General features: G+C 43.4%; 2 protein-coding genes across 5 annotated transcripts in view; both read left to right on the top strand.

Moving 5' to 3' along the window:
• The first annotated feature begins 2,901 nt into the window (after positions 1-2,901).
• On the top strand, positions 2,902-9,139 carry sf3b2 (splicing factor 3b, subunit 2). Of its 2 annotated transcripts, none has more exons than XM_028429676.1 (22): positions 2,902-3,050; positions 3,438-3,484; positions 3,696-3,746; positions 3,830-4,048; positions 4,211-4,261; positions 4,355-4,439; positions 4,527-4,621; positions 4,715-4,823; positions 4,904-4,995; positions 5,077-5,316; positions 5,408-5,530; positions 5,616-5,696; positions 5,771-5,998; positions 6,086-6,235; positions 6,423-6,512; positions 7,298-7,405; positions 7,497-7,604; positions 7,754-7,896; positions 8,069-8,170; positions 8,278-8,377; positions 8,457-8,648; positions 8,756-8,827. In XM_028429676.1, exons 1-22 carry the CDS (start codon positions 2,921-2,923, stop codon positions 8,825-8,827), a joined length of 2,616 nt encoding a protein of 871 aa, XP_028285477.1. In that variant the 5' UTR covers positions 2,902-2,920. The 2 variants fall into 2 exon arrangements, with proteins under 2 accessions (XP_028285477.1, XP_028285476.1); XM_028429675.1 differs by having other exon boundaries at positions 2,921-3,050; positions 4,901-4,995; positions 8,756-9,139.
• A 1,742-nt stretch (positions 9,140-10,881) lies between these two features.
• pacs1 (phosphofurin acidic cluster sorting protein 1) overlaps positions 10,882-15,696 on the top strand; it is a 43,716-nt gene continuing 38,901 nt past the window's right edge. For 2 of the 3 annotated variants that reach the window (XM_028428853.1, XM_028428851.1), the window contains exon 1: positions 12,078-12,555. In XM_028428853.1, the coding sequence (XP_028284654.1) occupies positions 12,401-12,555 (155 nt within the window). In that variant the 5' untranslated portion in view covers positions 12,078-12,400. Of the gene's footprint in view, positions 10,912-12,077; positions 12,556-15,696 lie in introns of those variants that run through there. The other variant, XM_028428852.1, reaches the window with a different exon arrangement.

Here is a 15,696-nt window from a genome sequence, read left to right as displayed (position 1 = left end):
TTTTTCATTATCTTCATTAATAAATCAACTCATCTAAAATTGTCATTTGAACAAAAACAACATTTTATTAACGTCTATTCTGTGAGGATTCACGTTAAATATATATAATTTTAGAAACATTGTTTTAAAAGGCTACAGGACGTGGAATCAGTTCCATGTGTTCAAGTAGAAAGAGTTTTATGCGGGGACTGAACATTTCAGTGTCAACACTGACATCTAGCGGATAGAATCGATATTACGTGTTACTCAGTAAAGCGGTCCAACTTGAACTCAGACGGCAACATGATACCAGCGCAGCAGTATCAAAGATTGCAGTGCTTTAATATAATAACAATAACAATAATAAGAATGATGATAATAATAGACACTTTTACACCCACACTTTATTTATTGTTATTTATTTTATTGTCCTATCAGGACACTTAAAATGGTGTCCTGATAGGACAATTAAATAATTTGTGTGTGTGTGTGTGTGGGTTGAAAGAAAGAATGAAAGTAAAAGTATTTGTTCTCTCAGCTTCGTGTGACGCAGTCCTAAAATCCAACAGAAGAACACAAAGAAAATGTTTTTCAAGCTCACATTTTTCAAGGCCTTTGGGTGCCTACTTGCGCATAAGAGAACATTGATCAACCTGTACCACACCAAGGCTGCATTTAAGACGGAGAAGACAAGGGAGAGGCTTCACTTCTATCATGAAGGTAAAATGTCTGGGGTTGAACTGCTGGTTTCACGGTGAAATGTTAGAGGAGTCTTCTCATCATGAGTTACAACTAACAAGACACTGTCTTGTAATAAACCAAAATTCAGCATAATTCACCATTATCTCTTTCACCATGTACTTAAACAAATTAAATTGTGAGATTTTTCGCTTTAGGGTTAAAAATGTGAAAGCTGTTACAAATGAAATTATATGTTAAATGAAGTTTATTTCAAGTTCAGATTAAAAAAAAGATACACTTTAAGAATGAGTTTACTTAGGATTAATCAACACCTTCGTTTGGCAGTCACTTCCTGTCTGTGTTCTGTGTGTGTAGAACTGCAGCTTTGCCTCACAGGCCAGAGGTTGGATGAAGACCAGACGTTGCTGTGTGAATACAAAAGCCAACGCAGGTCCATCATACAAGCACTTATAGATCTGGCAGGTGGAGGACGGTATGACCCAGAGAAGGAAGGTGGTGGTATGGGTGACAAGGACAAAAACAGAAGTATGGAGAAGCTCGCTGAGTTTTAAGAGCACAGCTGCACTCAGTGTTCCACAGTTTGTCTGATGTAAGGGTTGCTCCCTCTGCTGAACTCAAACATGGCAGAGAGACCCTGGAAAATGACCCCCTCACCACACAGGAACCCACGAATGTCAATCTTCAAATGTAGATTTCGAGCCTGGATCACCCAGAAAGAAGTCTATACAATTTTCTGCATTAAAATTCCAAAATCTGATGTGAAGACGGTGATCCAGCGGCTACCTGACGCTGATTTAAGGCAGAACTTTCTGCAGAAGTTGAAAATCATGGATCAGACCGATCCCAACACTAAGAAATATGAGTGTTGCTGTTGTGATGTCAAAGGAAAAGTGTTGATGTTTTGTTAATATATGTAAATATGTAATTATGAATATGATTTGTAAGAATGTATATGTCTACTTAGACTGTATCAGCCTAATCTTTTAAACCAGCTTTCTTTTAAAGTGGAGGATTACCATTTTTCACCTATAATGTATACTGTTTGGACTCATTATGCTGTCTTCACGTTTATGTAAATGATCTAATGAATATTTTACATGAATCATATTTTTATGACCAGTTAAATGTGCTAATTAAAAAGGGGGCCTTGAATTTTTGTCAGGTTACTTTATAGAGTAGGGACATAGAACAGGGTGTGAATTACAGTTCAGAAAATTGTCCCTACAATAAATTGTGATTAAACTGTGATTAATTAGTTTGATTGCCGTTGCTAGGCAATCTGTTGTTCTTCACCCTCTTTCTTCTTCTTCTTCTTTTTTCTTTTCTTCTGTACGTTTTTTGGTGCAGCGTATCTTCAGCATACATTGACCAAATATTAAGCAGTTTCGGTGTCATTTTTAACATGAGAGAGCCCTTCAACGAGAGTCATCTGCCAAATGTATCTCCTCCTCCTCCTACAAATTTCAAGCTACAGACTCCATTTTAGTCTTAAAACGCTCATTAGATGCTGCTCTATCAAACTTGTATTCAGAATTTTCTAATTCCGAATCGTTTCCGCACGCCAGGCTCTCAAAGTTGGAGTGGTTTTTGAGGTCTCCTCCTGTTACCATGGTGACAGGCTGACACACACAGAGGCACACAAAGCTCTGAATCGCTCTGATTCTTCAGCAATTCAGCAAAGCTTCAGCTGCAGCAATCAAACTTGCATTTTCTTCAGGAAATGCCCTTTCCTAGTTCAGATTAAAGTTATTTTACCCTCGGACGTCATTGGGGACTTTTTTGTCCATTTGGGTCATTTTTGCCTCTTTACCTGGCCACCATTTTATCTGTGTTGGTGCATATGGCACAATTTTTTGTAACAAAGACTCTGTCTAGACACATTTTAGAGTTCCCATTTAAATTTTTCAAATACATCACAGATTGTCAAATACAGATTGTGTTTTCTTCATAAAAAAATGACTGTGACATCAAGTAATCAAACTGGCATTTAAATTTAATATCCTCAAAATGATTTAATGTTTGGTAGTTTTGAAGAGGGCTGAAGTTGTTTAACATATTTATGCAGAAAAAAGTAAGAAAAAATATTAATCTGTTAAGTTTTTATAGCAGTTTTTTGGAAGTGGCACCAGTGTCGACATCAACTCCCAGATGCCAGTGCGTGTATCCCATCATGCACTGCGCCATTCCCGTTCTCGCGTGTTTTCCGCTGCCGCCGTTGTTCCATTGAGAGAATCTCAACATGGCATCCGACGGACCACCGGGCACCGACTCTCTTCCGTCCGATTTAGGGAGTGCAATTGCGGGGTTGAATACATGGAGCAACCCGGAGCTTCAGGCGAAGCTGGCGGAACTGGGAGCGCCCAATATGGGTAAGAGAAAACCAGGAAAAGGACTCAAAATGTGGGGGTTTTGTAAAGCGAATAACAGCTAGCCGGCTACTAGCTTTAGCTTAGTTAAACGTAATACGTCCGCTGCAACGTGCTAAAGCTAGGCCTGCTCTGTGTTTACACTCTCTAAAACGCGCTTGTTTGGGTTTGCATGTGCAGTCCAGTGCAGTTAAACATACCATATAGACCTCTGGTCTGTAGCTAACCCGGTGGATTAGCAGGTTTGCTAATTTTAAGGGTCAGGAACGCGCTAACCTCAGTTAGCCTGCTTTTCTGTTGATCTCTTCCGTGTGAATGAAGTGTAGTTCTGAAGACGATGCGTCTTAATGCTGTCTTAGTTTATTTCTGAATCATTCTGTCTTTCTTTAGGTCCCAGGGAGGAGCTGATTGACAGACTGAAAGGCTACATGATGCAGGTAAATGAACAGACTGTTGAGGGACTGAACCTGTTAGCATTAGCAGTCACGTCACATCAACTTTCCCACTTAATGCGATCAACACACTGTTTTGAATGACTTCCTGCTTGTTGTTTAGGTTGAACTCTTGGCTTACTTAAAAGTAATCGATGAAGTCAAATTGTTGTAAAACTTTTTTGGCATCTTGTTAATTTATTATCTCTTCATGCAGACTGGGATTTTCCTCAGCAAACCAAATGATGACAAATCAATGGGTCCCCAGGTCAGCACGGTTTATAAATATGTTTATACTTGCTCATACGTCCCAGTCTTCCTCATTGTCGTCTGTATTTCTTTCATCTTCAGATGGCGGGTATCCCTCCTCTTCCTCCAATGCCCATGCCCCCCATGCCTCCTGGTATGGGTATGCTCCAGGCTATAAACATGATGCCTGGAGGCCCACCTCCACCTGGTATGCACATGGGAATGGAGCACCCAGGTTTGCCCCCGCCTGGCCTGATGCAGGATGATCAACTGAAGATGGCTCAGGAGAGGGCAGCCATGATGTTGCAGCAGGAGGATAGGGTAAGATGTCTGAGCTTCAGGAAGTAGGACTTTAAAGGGCCTGTTTTCCTTTATAGCTGCAGAACTTCTCATTCTGTAATGAGAAGATTTTCACTTTGAAAACTTCCACACAAAGAATACCCAAACCATATTTTGGCTCATGATTGTTTCTGTGCATGTTAGGGTGATTCCCATGTCATGGACGAACAGGATCTTCTGGAGCAACAAAAAAGGGTGAGAAGATGAAAATGAGCGATTTTGTTGCAACAGCTAAAACATTTCAAGATGTTTCCCCTTTTCTTTACCAACACATCTCTTGTATTTCAGGCTGCTGTGCTGCTGGAACAAGAACGTCAGCAGGAGATGGCTAAGATGCAGCCAAGACCCATGCCGTCTGTCAGCGCTGTGGCAGGTGTGGCAAACCACCATTTGTTCTCTATAAATAAGTTTAACCTTTGCTGATGGATATATGAATAACACAGTGAACTATCCGTTTAAGGTTTGGATCCTCGTGGGCCGCTTCCTCCTGGTGTCTCCATGTTGCCGACCCAGAAACAGAGAGTGCCTCCTCCTCCGGGAGAGGACAATAGAGAGGTAAACAAGCTGCTTTTCCACATTTGTTTTTGTTATTCTATTTGAATCTACATAGTTGGCTCTTAATTTCTCCTAATGTGTGTTTTGTTCCAGGGCTGGCAGAGTGAGGAGGTAAGTGTTGGCGGGCCAAAGATCCCTCAGGCTCTGGAGAAGATCCTCCAGCTGAAGGAGATCAGACAGGAGCAGCTCATTGAACCCACAGGTCAGCAGAGCTGCATTCAGGATTATGTGAGGTACATGTTGGGAGTGTGGTCATCATGGTGCGCTTTTTTTTTCCAGAAGAGGAGGACGAGGATGATGAGGGAGAGAACGGCATGAATTCTTCAGTCTTATCTGAGGCAGAAGATGATGACAGCCAGCTATCTAAAAAAGATGTACGCTTGCACACATCTTCACTGCATCTGTCAGTAATTTCAAATAACTTTCTGAATTTATCAACTCACCTTTCTCTTCAGAAAAACCGCAAGCGCAGAAACCGCAAAAAGAAGAGCAAGAAGAAGCGAGCGCAGGAGAAGAAGGAGCAGGCAGAGCAGCAGAAAGAGGGCAGCGACAAGGAGAAGGATAAAGATAAAGAGAAGGAGAAGGAGAAGGAGAAGGAGAATGAGAATGAGGTGGAGATTGAATACGTCACAGAGGAGCCAGAGATTTACGACCCCAACTTCATCTTCTTCAAGAGGATTTTTGAAGCGTTCAGGGTAAACACAACAGGCCGTTTACTACAGATGTGTGTTAGCATTTGCTTTGAGTTTCCTCTAATGCGTTCCCTCTTTAATATCTGTTCTCCAGCTGACTGACGATGTGAAGAAGGAGAAAGAGAAGAAGCCAGAGAAGTCAGAAAAGCAAGAGACGCCTATGCTGCGGAAAAAGGGATTTGAGGAGGAGAGGAAGGACAGCGATGACAGCGATGAGGTTTGAATGGCTGCTTCTGTCAGATAAACAGTACAAGCAGTTGTTTAGTTATGTTCTGAAGATTTGAAATATGTCTCTCTTACAGGAAGTCAGACCAGACGCACCAAAGTTATCCAAGAAGAAGCTGAGGAGAATGAACAGGCTGACAGTGGCTGAACTTAAACAGGTAATAAAAACAAGTTTTGTCATTTTCTTAAAAGCCAATAAAGCAGAGAAACATTTATGTGTGTTTTATTCCAGCTGGTAGCTCGCCCAGATGTGGTGGAGATGCACGATGTGACAGCACAGGAGCCCAAACTGCTGGTCCACTTAAAGGCCACCAGGAACACGGTACCGGTGCCTCGCCACTGGTGCTTCAAGAGAAAATATCTGCAGGGTAAAAGAGGCATAGAGAAGCCTCCGTTCCAGCTGCCCGAATTCATCAAGAGGACGGGAATCCAGGAGATGAGGGAGGCTCTGCAGGAGAAGGTGGGCACCCGGTCCATCATGTTCATCAGTTTCATTCAACACAAAGTCCTGCGTCATTAACAGTTCCTTCGTTGTCTAATTTTACAGGAGGATGCCAAAACTATGAAAACCAAAATGAGAGAGAAGGTCCGTCCCAAGATGGGAAAGATTGACATTGACTACCAGAAGCTCCACGATGCCTTCTTCAAATGGCAGATCAAACCCAAACTCACCATCCATGGAGACCTTTACTACGAGGTACGAGGAACAATATTGCGTGATGCCTGTTAAACTCCTGCAGTATAAAGTTCATGGCTACAAGTAGAGATAACATAGGCTGAATGTCTTTATGCAGGATAACATGACAGTTCTTTGATCCTATGCTGTGCCAGTTTTGGGGCTCTGAGCATCACCTGCCTTGTGTGCTTTGTATGTCTGTGTGCAGGGTAAAGAGTTTGAAACCCGTCTGAAGGAGAAGAAGCCAGGAGATCTGTCTGATGAGCTGCGCATTGCTCTCGGCATGCCGGTTGGACCTGTAAGTTCCACTAATATCAGAATAGTAACAAAGGCCCCGTTCACACTGGAGAAAGTCATTCCAGCTAGAGTAGGATTGAGCCCAGACAGCCTTTAAGCTGGATGCGTTCAGACCTATTTTCAAATCTGGCTAGCACACACTTGTGTCCGCACTCAATCCGGCTTCATCCAGCGTGTTTGCGGTCCTCCAAACCACTAGGTGGCGCCTCGTAATATACAGAGTCTGTTCACGCCGCGGTAGGACCGCGTGTGCGCATGCGTCATGCGTTTTTTTGTCCCGTGTCGCGCCCCGTGAAGCGGAAGTAGCACATCGCTAACCGGAAGTAGCATGTCGCTAGCCGGATTCGCTCGCCACATTCGCGTTCACACCTGAGCCACATTTGAGCCAATCCAGCTAGAGCCACCTCTCGTGGGTGGATCTAGCCGGATTGAAATCAAACTGGATACAGCTGGATTCGAGGTGTTCACACCTCAAAACACATCTGGATTGATCCGGATGCGGCTGAATCCTGCTTAAGCCACATTTTTTTCCCCAGTGTGAACGGGGTAAAAGAGAGCAATTCATCCTGCTCTGCCAAAAACATCAGCAGCTCTGTAGTCACTCTGCATGTTATTGTTGTTGAGCACATGAGGCTGTGGAAATCAGATCTGATAGCACTTGCTTACATAAACAGGCGAGGAGGCAATCACAATGCTGAGGCATATAAAAATAGCAGCAAAGCAATAAACATATTTTTAGGAGCCCATCTTGCTGTTGTGTTAACGTCACATTCTCTTCTTCTCCAGAACGCCCACAAGGTGCCTCCACCCTGGTTGATTGCCATGCAGAGATACGGCCCCCCTCCTTCGTACCCCAACCTGAAGATTCCAGGACTCAACTCCCCCATCCCTGATGTAAGATTCATAATGGATTACCCCCCCCCCCCTTGTGCACTCCTAATTGTTAAAATGTCTTCATTTGATTTGTGGTCTCTCCATTCATCAGAACTGCACTTTTGGTTATCACGCTGGAGGCTGGGGGAAGCCGCCTGTAGACGAGATGGGCAAACCTCTTTACGGGGACGTGTTCGGGACCAATGCTACAGACTTCCTGGTCAGTTGCTGTTAAACTTTGTTACAGCTCAGTATCTGAATGGTCTCCGCCGGCCATGTCTTCCTGTTGGCTAATGCAGCTGCTGTTGAGTGGCCCTAGAAAAATGTGTCTTATTGTCTTTTGGTTGACCGATGTTTTTCTGTGCTCAGGCTAAAGCGGAGGAAGAAGAGGTGGACCACACACCATGGGGAGAGCTGGAGCCGTCCGACGAGGAGTCATCAGAGGAAGAGGAGGAGGAGGAGAGTGACGAGGAGAAGCCAGACGAAACCGGATTCTTCACTCCAGCAGACAGGTGTTTAAAAGGGCAGATTCTGTTGAACCACTCAACCTTACACCAGGGAGCGATTTAAAATAGAAGAGTCTTTGCTTTTATTTTTAGAGTTTATTATTTTAGACAAAATGTTGCTAAATTTAATCATCTGTACACATGCTGACATTTGTTGTGTCTTATTTGTGTGTTTTAGTGGTCTGATCACACCTGGAGGCTTCTCATCAGTGCCAGCTGGCATGGAGACCCCAGAGCTGATTGAGCTGAGAAAGAAAAAGATTGAGGAGGCCATGGACGGGTGAGTGTCACCGTGTGCTGATATTAATGTACTTACTCAGTTTTCAGTGCTGTATTTGTATCAGACTGACTTAAAAAAAACCCTGAATGCTGTTTTTGATTTTGTAGGAATGAGACACCACAGCTCTTCACTGTTCTCCCAGAGAGACGAACTGGCCCCGTAGGAGCGGCCATGATGGCCTCAACACACATTTACGACGTGTCAGGGGTACGTCTCTGCATGAAATCCAAACATTGTGGTATTTTGTCATGGCGGCTGCGTGTTAAAAGCTCTCTGCTGTCTTCAGGCCATGGTAAGTCGTAAGACGGGCGGAGGACAGGAGTCACAGGGTGTGGAGGTGGCCCTGGCTCCTGAGGAGCTGGAGCTGGACCCTATGGCCATGACACAGAAGTACGAGGAGCACGTCAGAGAACAGCAGGCCCAGGTGGCGAAGGAAGACTTTAGCGACATGGTGGCTGAGCACGCTGCAAAACAGAAGGTACAAGTCACATTTTCAACAATTCAAAAGTCTAAAGGCCCCTTTTCCCCCCTTTTTGGTTACATTTGAATATTAACATCCCTCTCTTGTTCCTCTTCACCGAACAGCAAAAAAAGCGGAAGGCACAGCCACAGGACACAAGAGGCGGCGCCAAAAAATACAAAGAGTTCAAGTTCTAAAGGAGAAACGTGGAGTTTCTGGTTTGGCGCTGCACGAGAACGGGCCACAACAGGAAATGAAAGAGGAAGAGACACTCGGAGGTTTTAGTTTCAAAGGACAGTTTCAAAGGAATATCAAATATCTGTTAGACCAACAGCAGTACATACACTTTTTGTTTCTTTTGTTATTTCTTTGAAAGTAAATCCATCTCGTGTAATCGGGATCACATGAGAATTAGTGACGTGTGTCTCCTCTCGTTTGACTTTTTAGGTTTATGTTTTTCACTGTAACCACATGGTTTTTTTTTGTAAATAAATGATGACAGGAACTGACGTGACTTCAGGTTGATTTAATCATCACTCTGTGTGTATTTTCTATGTCAGCTGATCGGTCACAGGCACAAGGAGGAAGGTCGCGTTTAATTTTTTCTTATGTATTTTACAGGGAGTGTGTGTTGGGGGCCAAATGAGTGTAAATTAACCTTCCAGGTCGGTTGCCGTGGTAACGCCGATATCATTTTAGCCTGAACTACAATGTCAGGGGGAGCACCATATGCGCAGGAGGCTCTGAGGGGGTTATCGCTTTCTTCTTCAATGAGTCACAAACGTATACAAACAAGGAGAGGCAGTCAAGCCTAAAATTCACAGCTGCACAGCTAGAGGGCAGCAGAGAACGGTGACGGTCACCTGACCGTCTGGGAAGCACAGTGACCCACATACTAAGTGCTGCAGCTACGTGCAGACTCGGTCACTGGTACACAGGCCCCACACAGGGAACAGCAGACAGACCTGATCAAACAAACAATAGACAAGATGTTTATTATTGTCATCAAATCTACTGGGGGGTTTTGGAGTGCTTTTTTTGGAAAAATAAAAGGCTTTTATTTTACCATAGTTTTATGTCATGTATATGGAGAGATACTTTATTTATCCCAGAGGGAAAATTCAGGTAAATATTTAACTATTAAGCAGAATAAGTGACAAATATTTGTATTTGCTTCGTTTTTTTTTTTTTTGTGTTGAATATATTCGAATATATTTGTGTTGCATGTTGAGATGGTACAGACTTAATTGACTCCAACATCGGATTTGGAGCCTGTGCAGTGTCACTTGATGACTTGGCAGATTTTGCGTGGCGCTGTGTTAAAAGTAACCCCGGATTATCCCGTGACCATGTTTTTAATCTGCTTGCGTCTAATCTCTCTGTCAGTGGCAGGCGCTGCTGGTGAGAGAATCGTGTTAAAAAGAGCAGAGGGGTTGTGTTACGGTTAAGTCACTCAGCTGATTATCCAAGAATGAGGCAACGTGGTGCATTCATGAAAGGGCTGAATCATGTAAACCTCAACAACAAATGGTTAATAATAATAAAGTACTACTGACATAAATATGGCACACACTATGGCATCTGTTGACATTTTAACACCTAGTTAATCCAGAAATGGACAAAGAGTCAGATTTTGAGCCTTAATTCATAACTATTCTGTTAAAGACATTTTAACGCGGTGGTGGATTGACTCACTTTCGTGCCCGCCCTCAAGTGGCCATTAGAGGAACTGCAGTCTTTTTTAATCTTAATCTTTAACAGTAATAGCAAACTATCAAATGTTCACTCACACCCCATCTACGATGCAAATTGTAAGCCCTGATGATAATCTGCCCACAGAGAGAGCTGATGGGAGCCAGCGCTGTTGTGATGTCTGATTTTTTTAGACTCCGGTTGTAATCAGTCATGCCTTTGTCACCTGAGGATGCAAGCACCTGTTTCATGCTGCTCTAACAGGAAGCCAAATCCCAGAGAGAGCTGGGGGGAGGGTGGAGAATGGCTTTTAGGTGGTGGTCACGAGCTGCACATTTCCAACATTATCTGTCTGTCTGTGACATTAACAGATGGGTTTTCTCTCCAAGTCATATCGGACAGCTCAGGGAACGTGTATGAAATAAAAGTAAGCTGAACTCACAGGCAGGGTTTGGCACCTTTTTATATTTGCCTTCAAATAACAGCTGAAAGATGGTGTGTGTGTGTGGCTAATGAGAATCATTTCAGTAACACCCGAGACTCGATCCAGTCAGTGTGTGATGACACACACACACACACACACACACACATATATATATATACACATGCAAGATGGGTAAATATTGGCTCAGAATTTTAAATCGATCCAACAGTATAATCAAGAGGAAGAGGTTTTATTAATCATCCATTGCATTAGTTTGTGCAGTGATAACCTTTGCTGCTGTAATTCACTAGGTTGGTTAATGTTTGTATTAAAATACTGAGTATTGCTGATTTGATCAAACACACCTGCAGGCATGTTGATAAGTGTAATAATATTAATAATATTTTGCAAAACATCAAGAAAAAGCAGACATCTGAAAAGCCACTCCTACCTGTTCCTTTCAAATATGTTACACATCATTCATTTACTTAGTAAATTAGTTGGTTTTCCTTATCTAGCTAGCTAACAATGCTAACAATGCTAACAGGTGGTTTTGCAGTCAGCAGCCATTTTACGCTAGTAGCCTGCTAGGTGACGCTTTGACCAAAAATGTACAGCTAAACTACAAAAATGCGAGTTTTTATAGTTCACAGTTTTGAATGTGGATACACCTATTTTGTGTTTTAATGTGCACCACCAGGTCTGACCAAAGATAAATCTGCTAGCTTGTTTTAGCTTGCTAGCTAGCTAGCTAGCTGGCTGTTAGCTATAACAGCTAACAGGATGATGTAGAGAGTTAGCAACAGCAGTTTGACCAGCAACTAAATTAAACATTTTTTTTACGTGTAAGAGTGAAGAAAAAGAACGTATTTTAATTACAATCTACTTCAACTGTGTGCTAAATACAGGTACACATCTCGTGGCTACATACAAAGATGCTAACAGCGGCTAAGGCAGACTTTAAAAAGTAATAATTTGTATGTAGTCAGTTATTTTCTAATTACCACCGATTTAAACAATATGAAAATAATGCATTTTTTTTATAGTGAATACTTGTAAACAGTACATTCAATAATAATAAAACATGATTGCATTAAAAATAAAAAAGTGTCATTAAAAGAATTTATAATTAATATAGGTTTGCCATTTGTTTCACGTATTATTACGACAAGAAAATAATAATAATAATAATAATAAAGTGTAATATTGACGTAAAATAATACAAACGTGAGTAATGTTTTAAGAACGCGGCTTCTCATTGGTCACTTCCTCTCCGTGTCTCGTGCTCGCCGAAGAGGCGTTGCTTCATTGTGCAACTCCTGCGAAAGAAATTTCCGCTTCCTGCACCGATAAACACCGACAGCCAGCGCACACCGAGCAGACAACAAGTTACGCAGGGACAGAGACGGCGATCTGCCGCCTGCCTTTGGGTACAAACCCTCCGACGACTGCGATGTTCTCACTATCAGGCGGCGATTAGCACAAAACGGATCAACTTTCCCTCCGCGCCGCACGCCGGAGCGTTTTCTTCTTAACGCGTCTGCACCATCAGGAGCGAGAGAAGGACGACACACACTCACACACACACGGAGAAGGCTGGTATTCCCTCCTTTACATTAGATCCGTCTGAAAGCCTTCCTTTTCAGCCTCCAGCATGTCGGAGCGAGGAGGGCTCCCGCGGACTGGGGGCGTCCCTTCGCCGCACATGCAGCCCTCCAAGCCGGTCAGCATCACCTCCAACCGGCCGGTCCACATGAACCTGTACGCTACCTGGGAGGTGGACCGCTCCTCGCCCAGCTGTGTGCCGAGGTATGTGAGAGAGCCCAGAGAGCGTGACTTATCATTTTTGTGTGTCTGGTTTGTTGAATGGGGAAATGACCCAGTCTGTGTGTTTACACTGTAGGACTGCAACAAAACAGCCAGGGGTGCCTATTTAGAAAGCCTGCTATGACAGCACTGTTGTTGTCATGTGGTATTAAAGCATTCATTAGAATTTTATGTGGTATTTGAAGCTGTGATTGCCACTTTTTTTTGTGTGTGTGTGTGTGTCTGTGCAGGATCTCGGCCATCCAGTAGCTTTATTGCCCCATTGTTAAAGATAACAGGCTGCTTATCTTTTGTTTTCTAACACACACCAGATTGTTGCACCAAAGACGTGATGAAGCACTGACTGTCAAACATGCAGTTTGCATCCATGTCGTACAGCTGTAACACTAGGCGCTGTCACATGTTGGACATTTATGATCACATTTTCTGTCTTGCTTCTGATCGATGGCAATAATTATATGGAGGTATGTCCATAAGGGCAATGCAGCAAGGTCACAATAGGCAATAAGACACCTTATCCACCTTACCTCAGCGCCCACCCTTAAACAAAGAAGTGGGCTTCTTTGTTTGACTGGAGTGGGTGTGTGTGATCCACAGATCAGATGTACCGTTTGTCTGTGTGTGTCTGTGTGTGTGCTCCAGCCGAAGTTTGTCCCATATTTACGATGCAGGCAGCAGTAATAACCAGGGTCATGAGTTAGATTCAAGGTCAAAGGTTAACTGCTGTTTAGTGCACATGTTTGTCAACCTGGGCTAAACGCATAGTTGGAGAGAGACTAGTGATGTGCATCGGCATTGATCTGGTAACATGATACCGTATATGCATAGGCTACAAATAAATATATTATGATGGGTTGACTTTAATACATTTTAATACTATCTTTATGTGCACATATCACCAGGAATCCCCCGCCAACCTGGCAACATCTGGTTTTTGTCTGGAAAATGGTACAATTAAATGATTGCACTACCCTTTTTACATGCATGTATGTAGAGTTTTTAAATGCAGTTAAAATCTGCCACCATAAAATGTATACCGGTGCTCACAGGACATGGGGTTATAGTACATTAACCAGCACGCAGCAAGCTAGCAGCTATGTTTGGGTGGTTCACACTGGAGAAAGTCATTCCAGCTAGAGTAGGATTGAGCCCAGACAGCCTTTAAACTGGATGCGTTCAGACCTATTTTCAAATCTGGCTAGCACACACTTGCGTTCACGCCACATTTGAGCCAATCTGGCTAGATCCGGATTGAAATCAAACTGGATACTGCCAGATTCGAGGTGTTCACACTCAGAAAAAAAACATCTGGATAGGCCCGAATCCCGCTTTAGCCAGATTTTTTTTCCAAGTGTGAACGCTCAAAGTTGACGCGAGTGACCCGTGGCGGCTACTTGAATGGAGACTGATGGAATTTGTGGCTGAGATTCTCAACATTTACCATAGTTGAAAAGGCTAAAATGAGCATCACTGTCAGTCAGCAACCTGACACACCCTTGGTTGGTTCTACACAACAGCCAGAGGACACTATTTTAAAATGGAGTCACATTTCTACAGAATACAAATGGCTAAACCTTAAATACAACAAGCCGAGGAGAATCTATGAGATGTAGCAAGTAGCAGTCGTCAGTGCTGATTGGTCCGAACCACTCATGGTTCGGGTGCAAGCACATATCTCCGAGCCTGGCAAGTTGGGTTTACTCATGAAAAAACAGTAAAGGGGCAAACGGGTCTTTTAGCAATATCAAATGTGCACTACGGTCAGTGTAACTGGGCACAATCGACTATAAAGTAGCAACAGTAACGGCTATGTGGTCTGTGGTTGCTGCAGCTCTCTGCATCCACAAGAAAGTCTAATCCCGGCCTAACGCGTGCTGCTAAAAGCACCTCAGTCATCATTACACAAAGCTCACATGCTGACATCTTAATGCTGCTCTCTAAAATGCTTTGGGTCTTTTTACTGGGTTAGGCGCAAAAGCCTCAAGTGTGTGTTTTGCTTTTTAGCATTTTGGTCTTGCAATGTGTGAGTGTGTGCACACGCAACACACTTGTGAATAAATGATACGGTCTTAGACCTTTGTTTTGATTAGGTTCTTTGTGTTTGTGCACTAACATCCATTACTGGTTGTGTCTCCTCTTTTGGTGGGGAAGCTGTTTCCAGCAGCCGTCACGGTAACGTCAGATATCTTCGATTTCACTGCAGTTGCAGCAACGGGGAGAGACTCGCAGAGCCAGAAATAAGGGGGTTGGGGGGGATGGAGAGAAGAAGTGGCAACTCTGTCATCTACATTTAAATAGGATTTCTCACACACTCAGAGGCGACAGGAAAGTCTACAGAAGCAGTGTTGGCAGCTAATCTGGAGCTTAGAGTACCTGCAGACCGTAAATCACAATTTCTTGCAGTTTGCTGTTGAGTGTGACCTATTTCTCACACGTTCTTGTTTGTTAATCTTGTGAGGACTTCTCTGAAAACCTCCCCTCCTCCTCCTATGGGTGAGATGTCGTTGCTCTAACCTCTTCCTGTCTACCCAAAATGCCACTTAACGTATGTGCAGAGCTGTGGGTTGAACATGCATTCATGCTGATTTGTAGAGAAAACCTGGACAAATTAATCTTATCCACCCACGATTGTGTATTTTGTTGACATTTGGAGTCGAGCAACAGGAAATATTTCGGGGTCAGAGATGATATCGCACAAGTCTCTCAAATGTGAGCAACCACAATAACCTGAATGTTTGTTTTTTTGAAGGGCAGGTGGTCGTCTCAAAATTAGCGTCCCCATATCCATCAACACAGCATGATGAGTGCTTCTGAGGTCATTTCTGTGTGCGGCCCTCCTGACCTTCCATTCTTTTTCTTTACTGGGGAGGAATAAATCATCTCATTGGCTCCAGACCAGTGTGGAGTCATGGGTGATTTCTCTTTCTGCTGTCTTGTGTAGGTTCTGCAGTGTCATCACACATACACTTGACACCGCTCCCTCCGCTCAGCTCATTTGTTTCCATCCTTCACCTCAGGGAGGGAAACTTTCATTTTCTGTAGCCAAACAATCCCGCTGATGAGTGTGTAGCAGCTGCTCTGTCAGTCTTGGCCTTGCATATGCACACACACACACACACACAC

The sequence above is a fragment of the Parambassis ranga genome, chromosome 18 (genome assembly GCF_900634625.1).
Source record: "Parambassis ranga chromosome 18, fParRan2.1, whole genome shotgun sequence".
NCBI lineage: Eukaryota > Metazoa > Chordata > Actinopteri > Ambassidae > Parambassis > Parambassis ranga.
The sequence above is the reverse complement of the archived record's forward strand: the minus strand, read 5'-3'. Positions and strand labels throughout refer to the sequence as shown.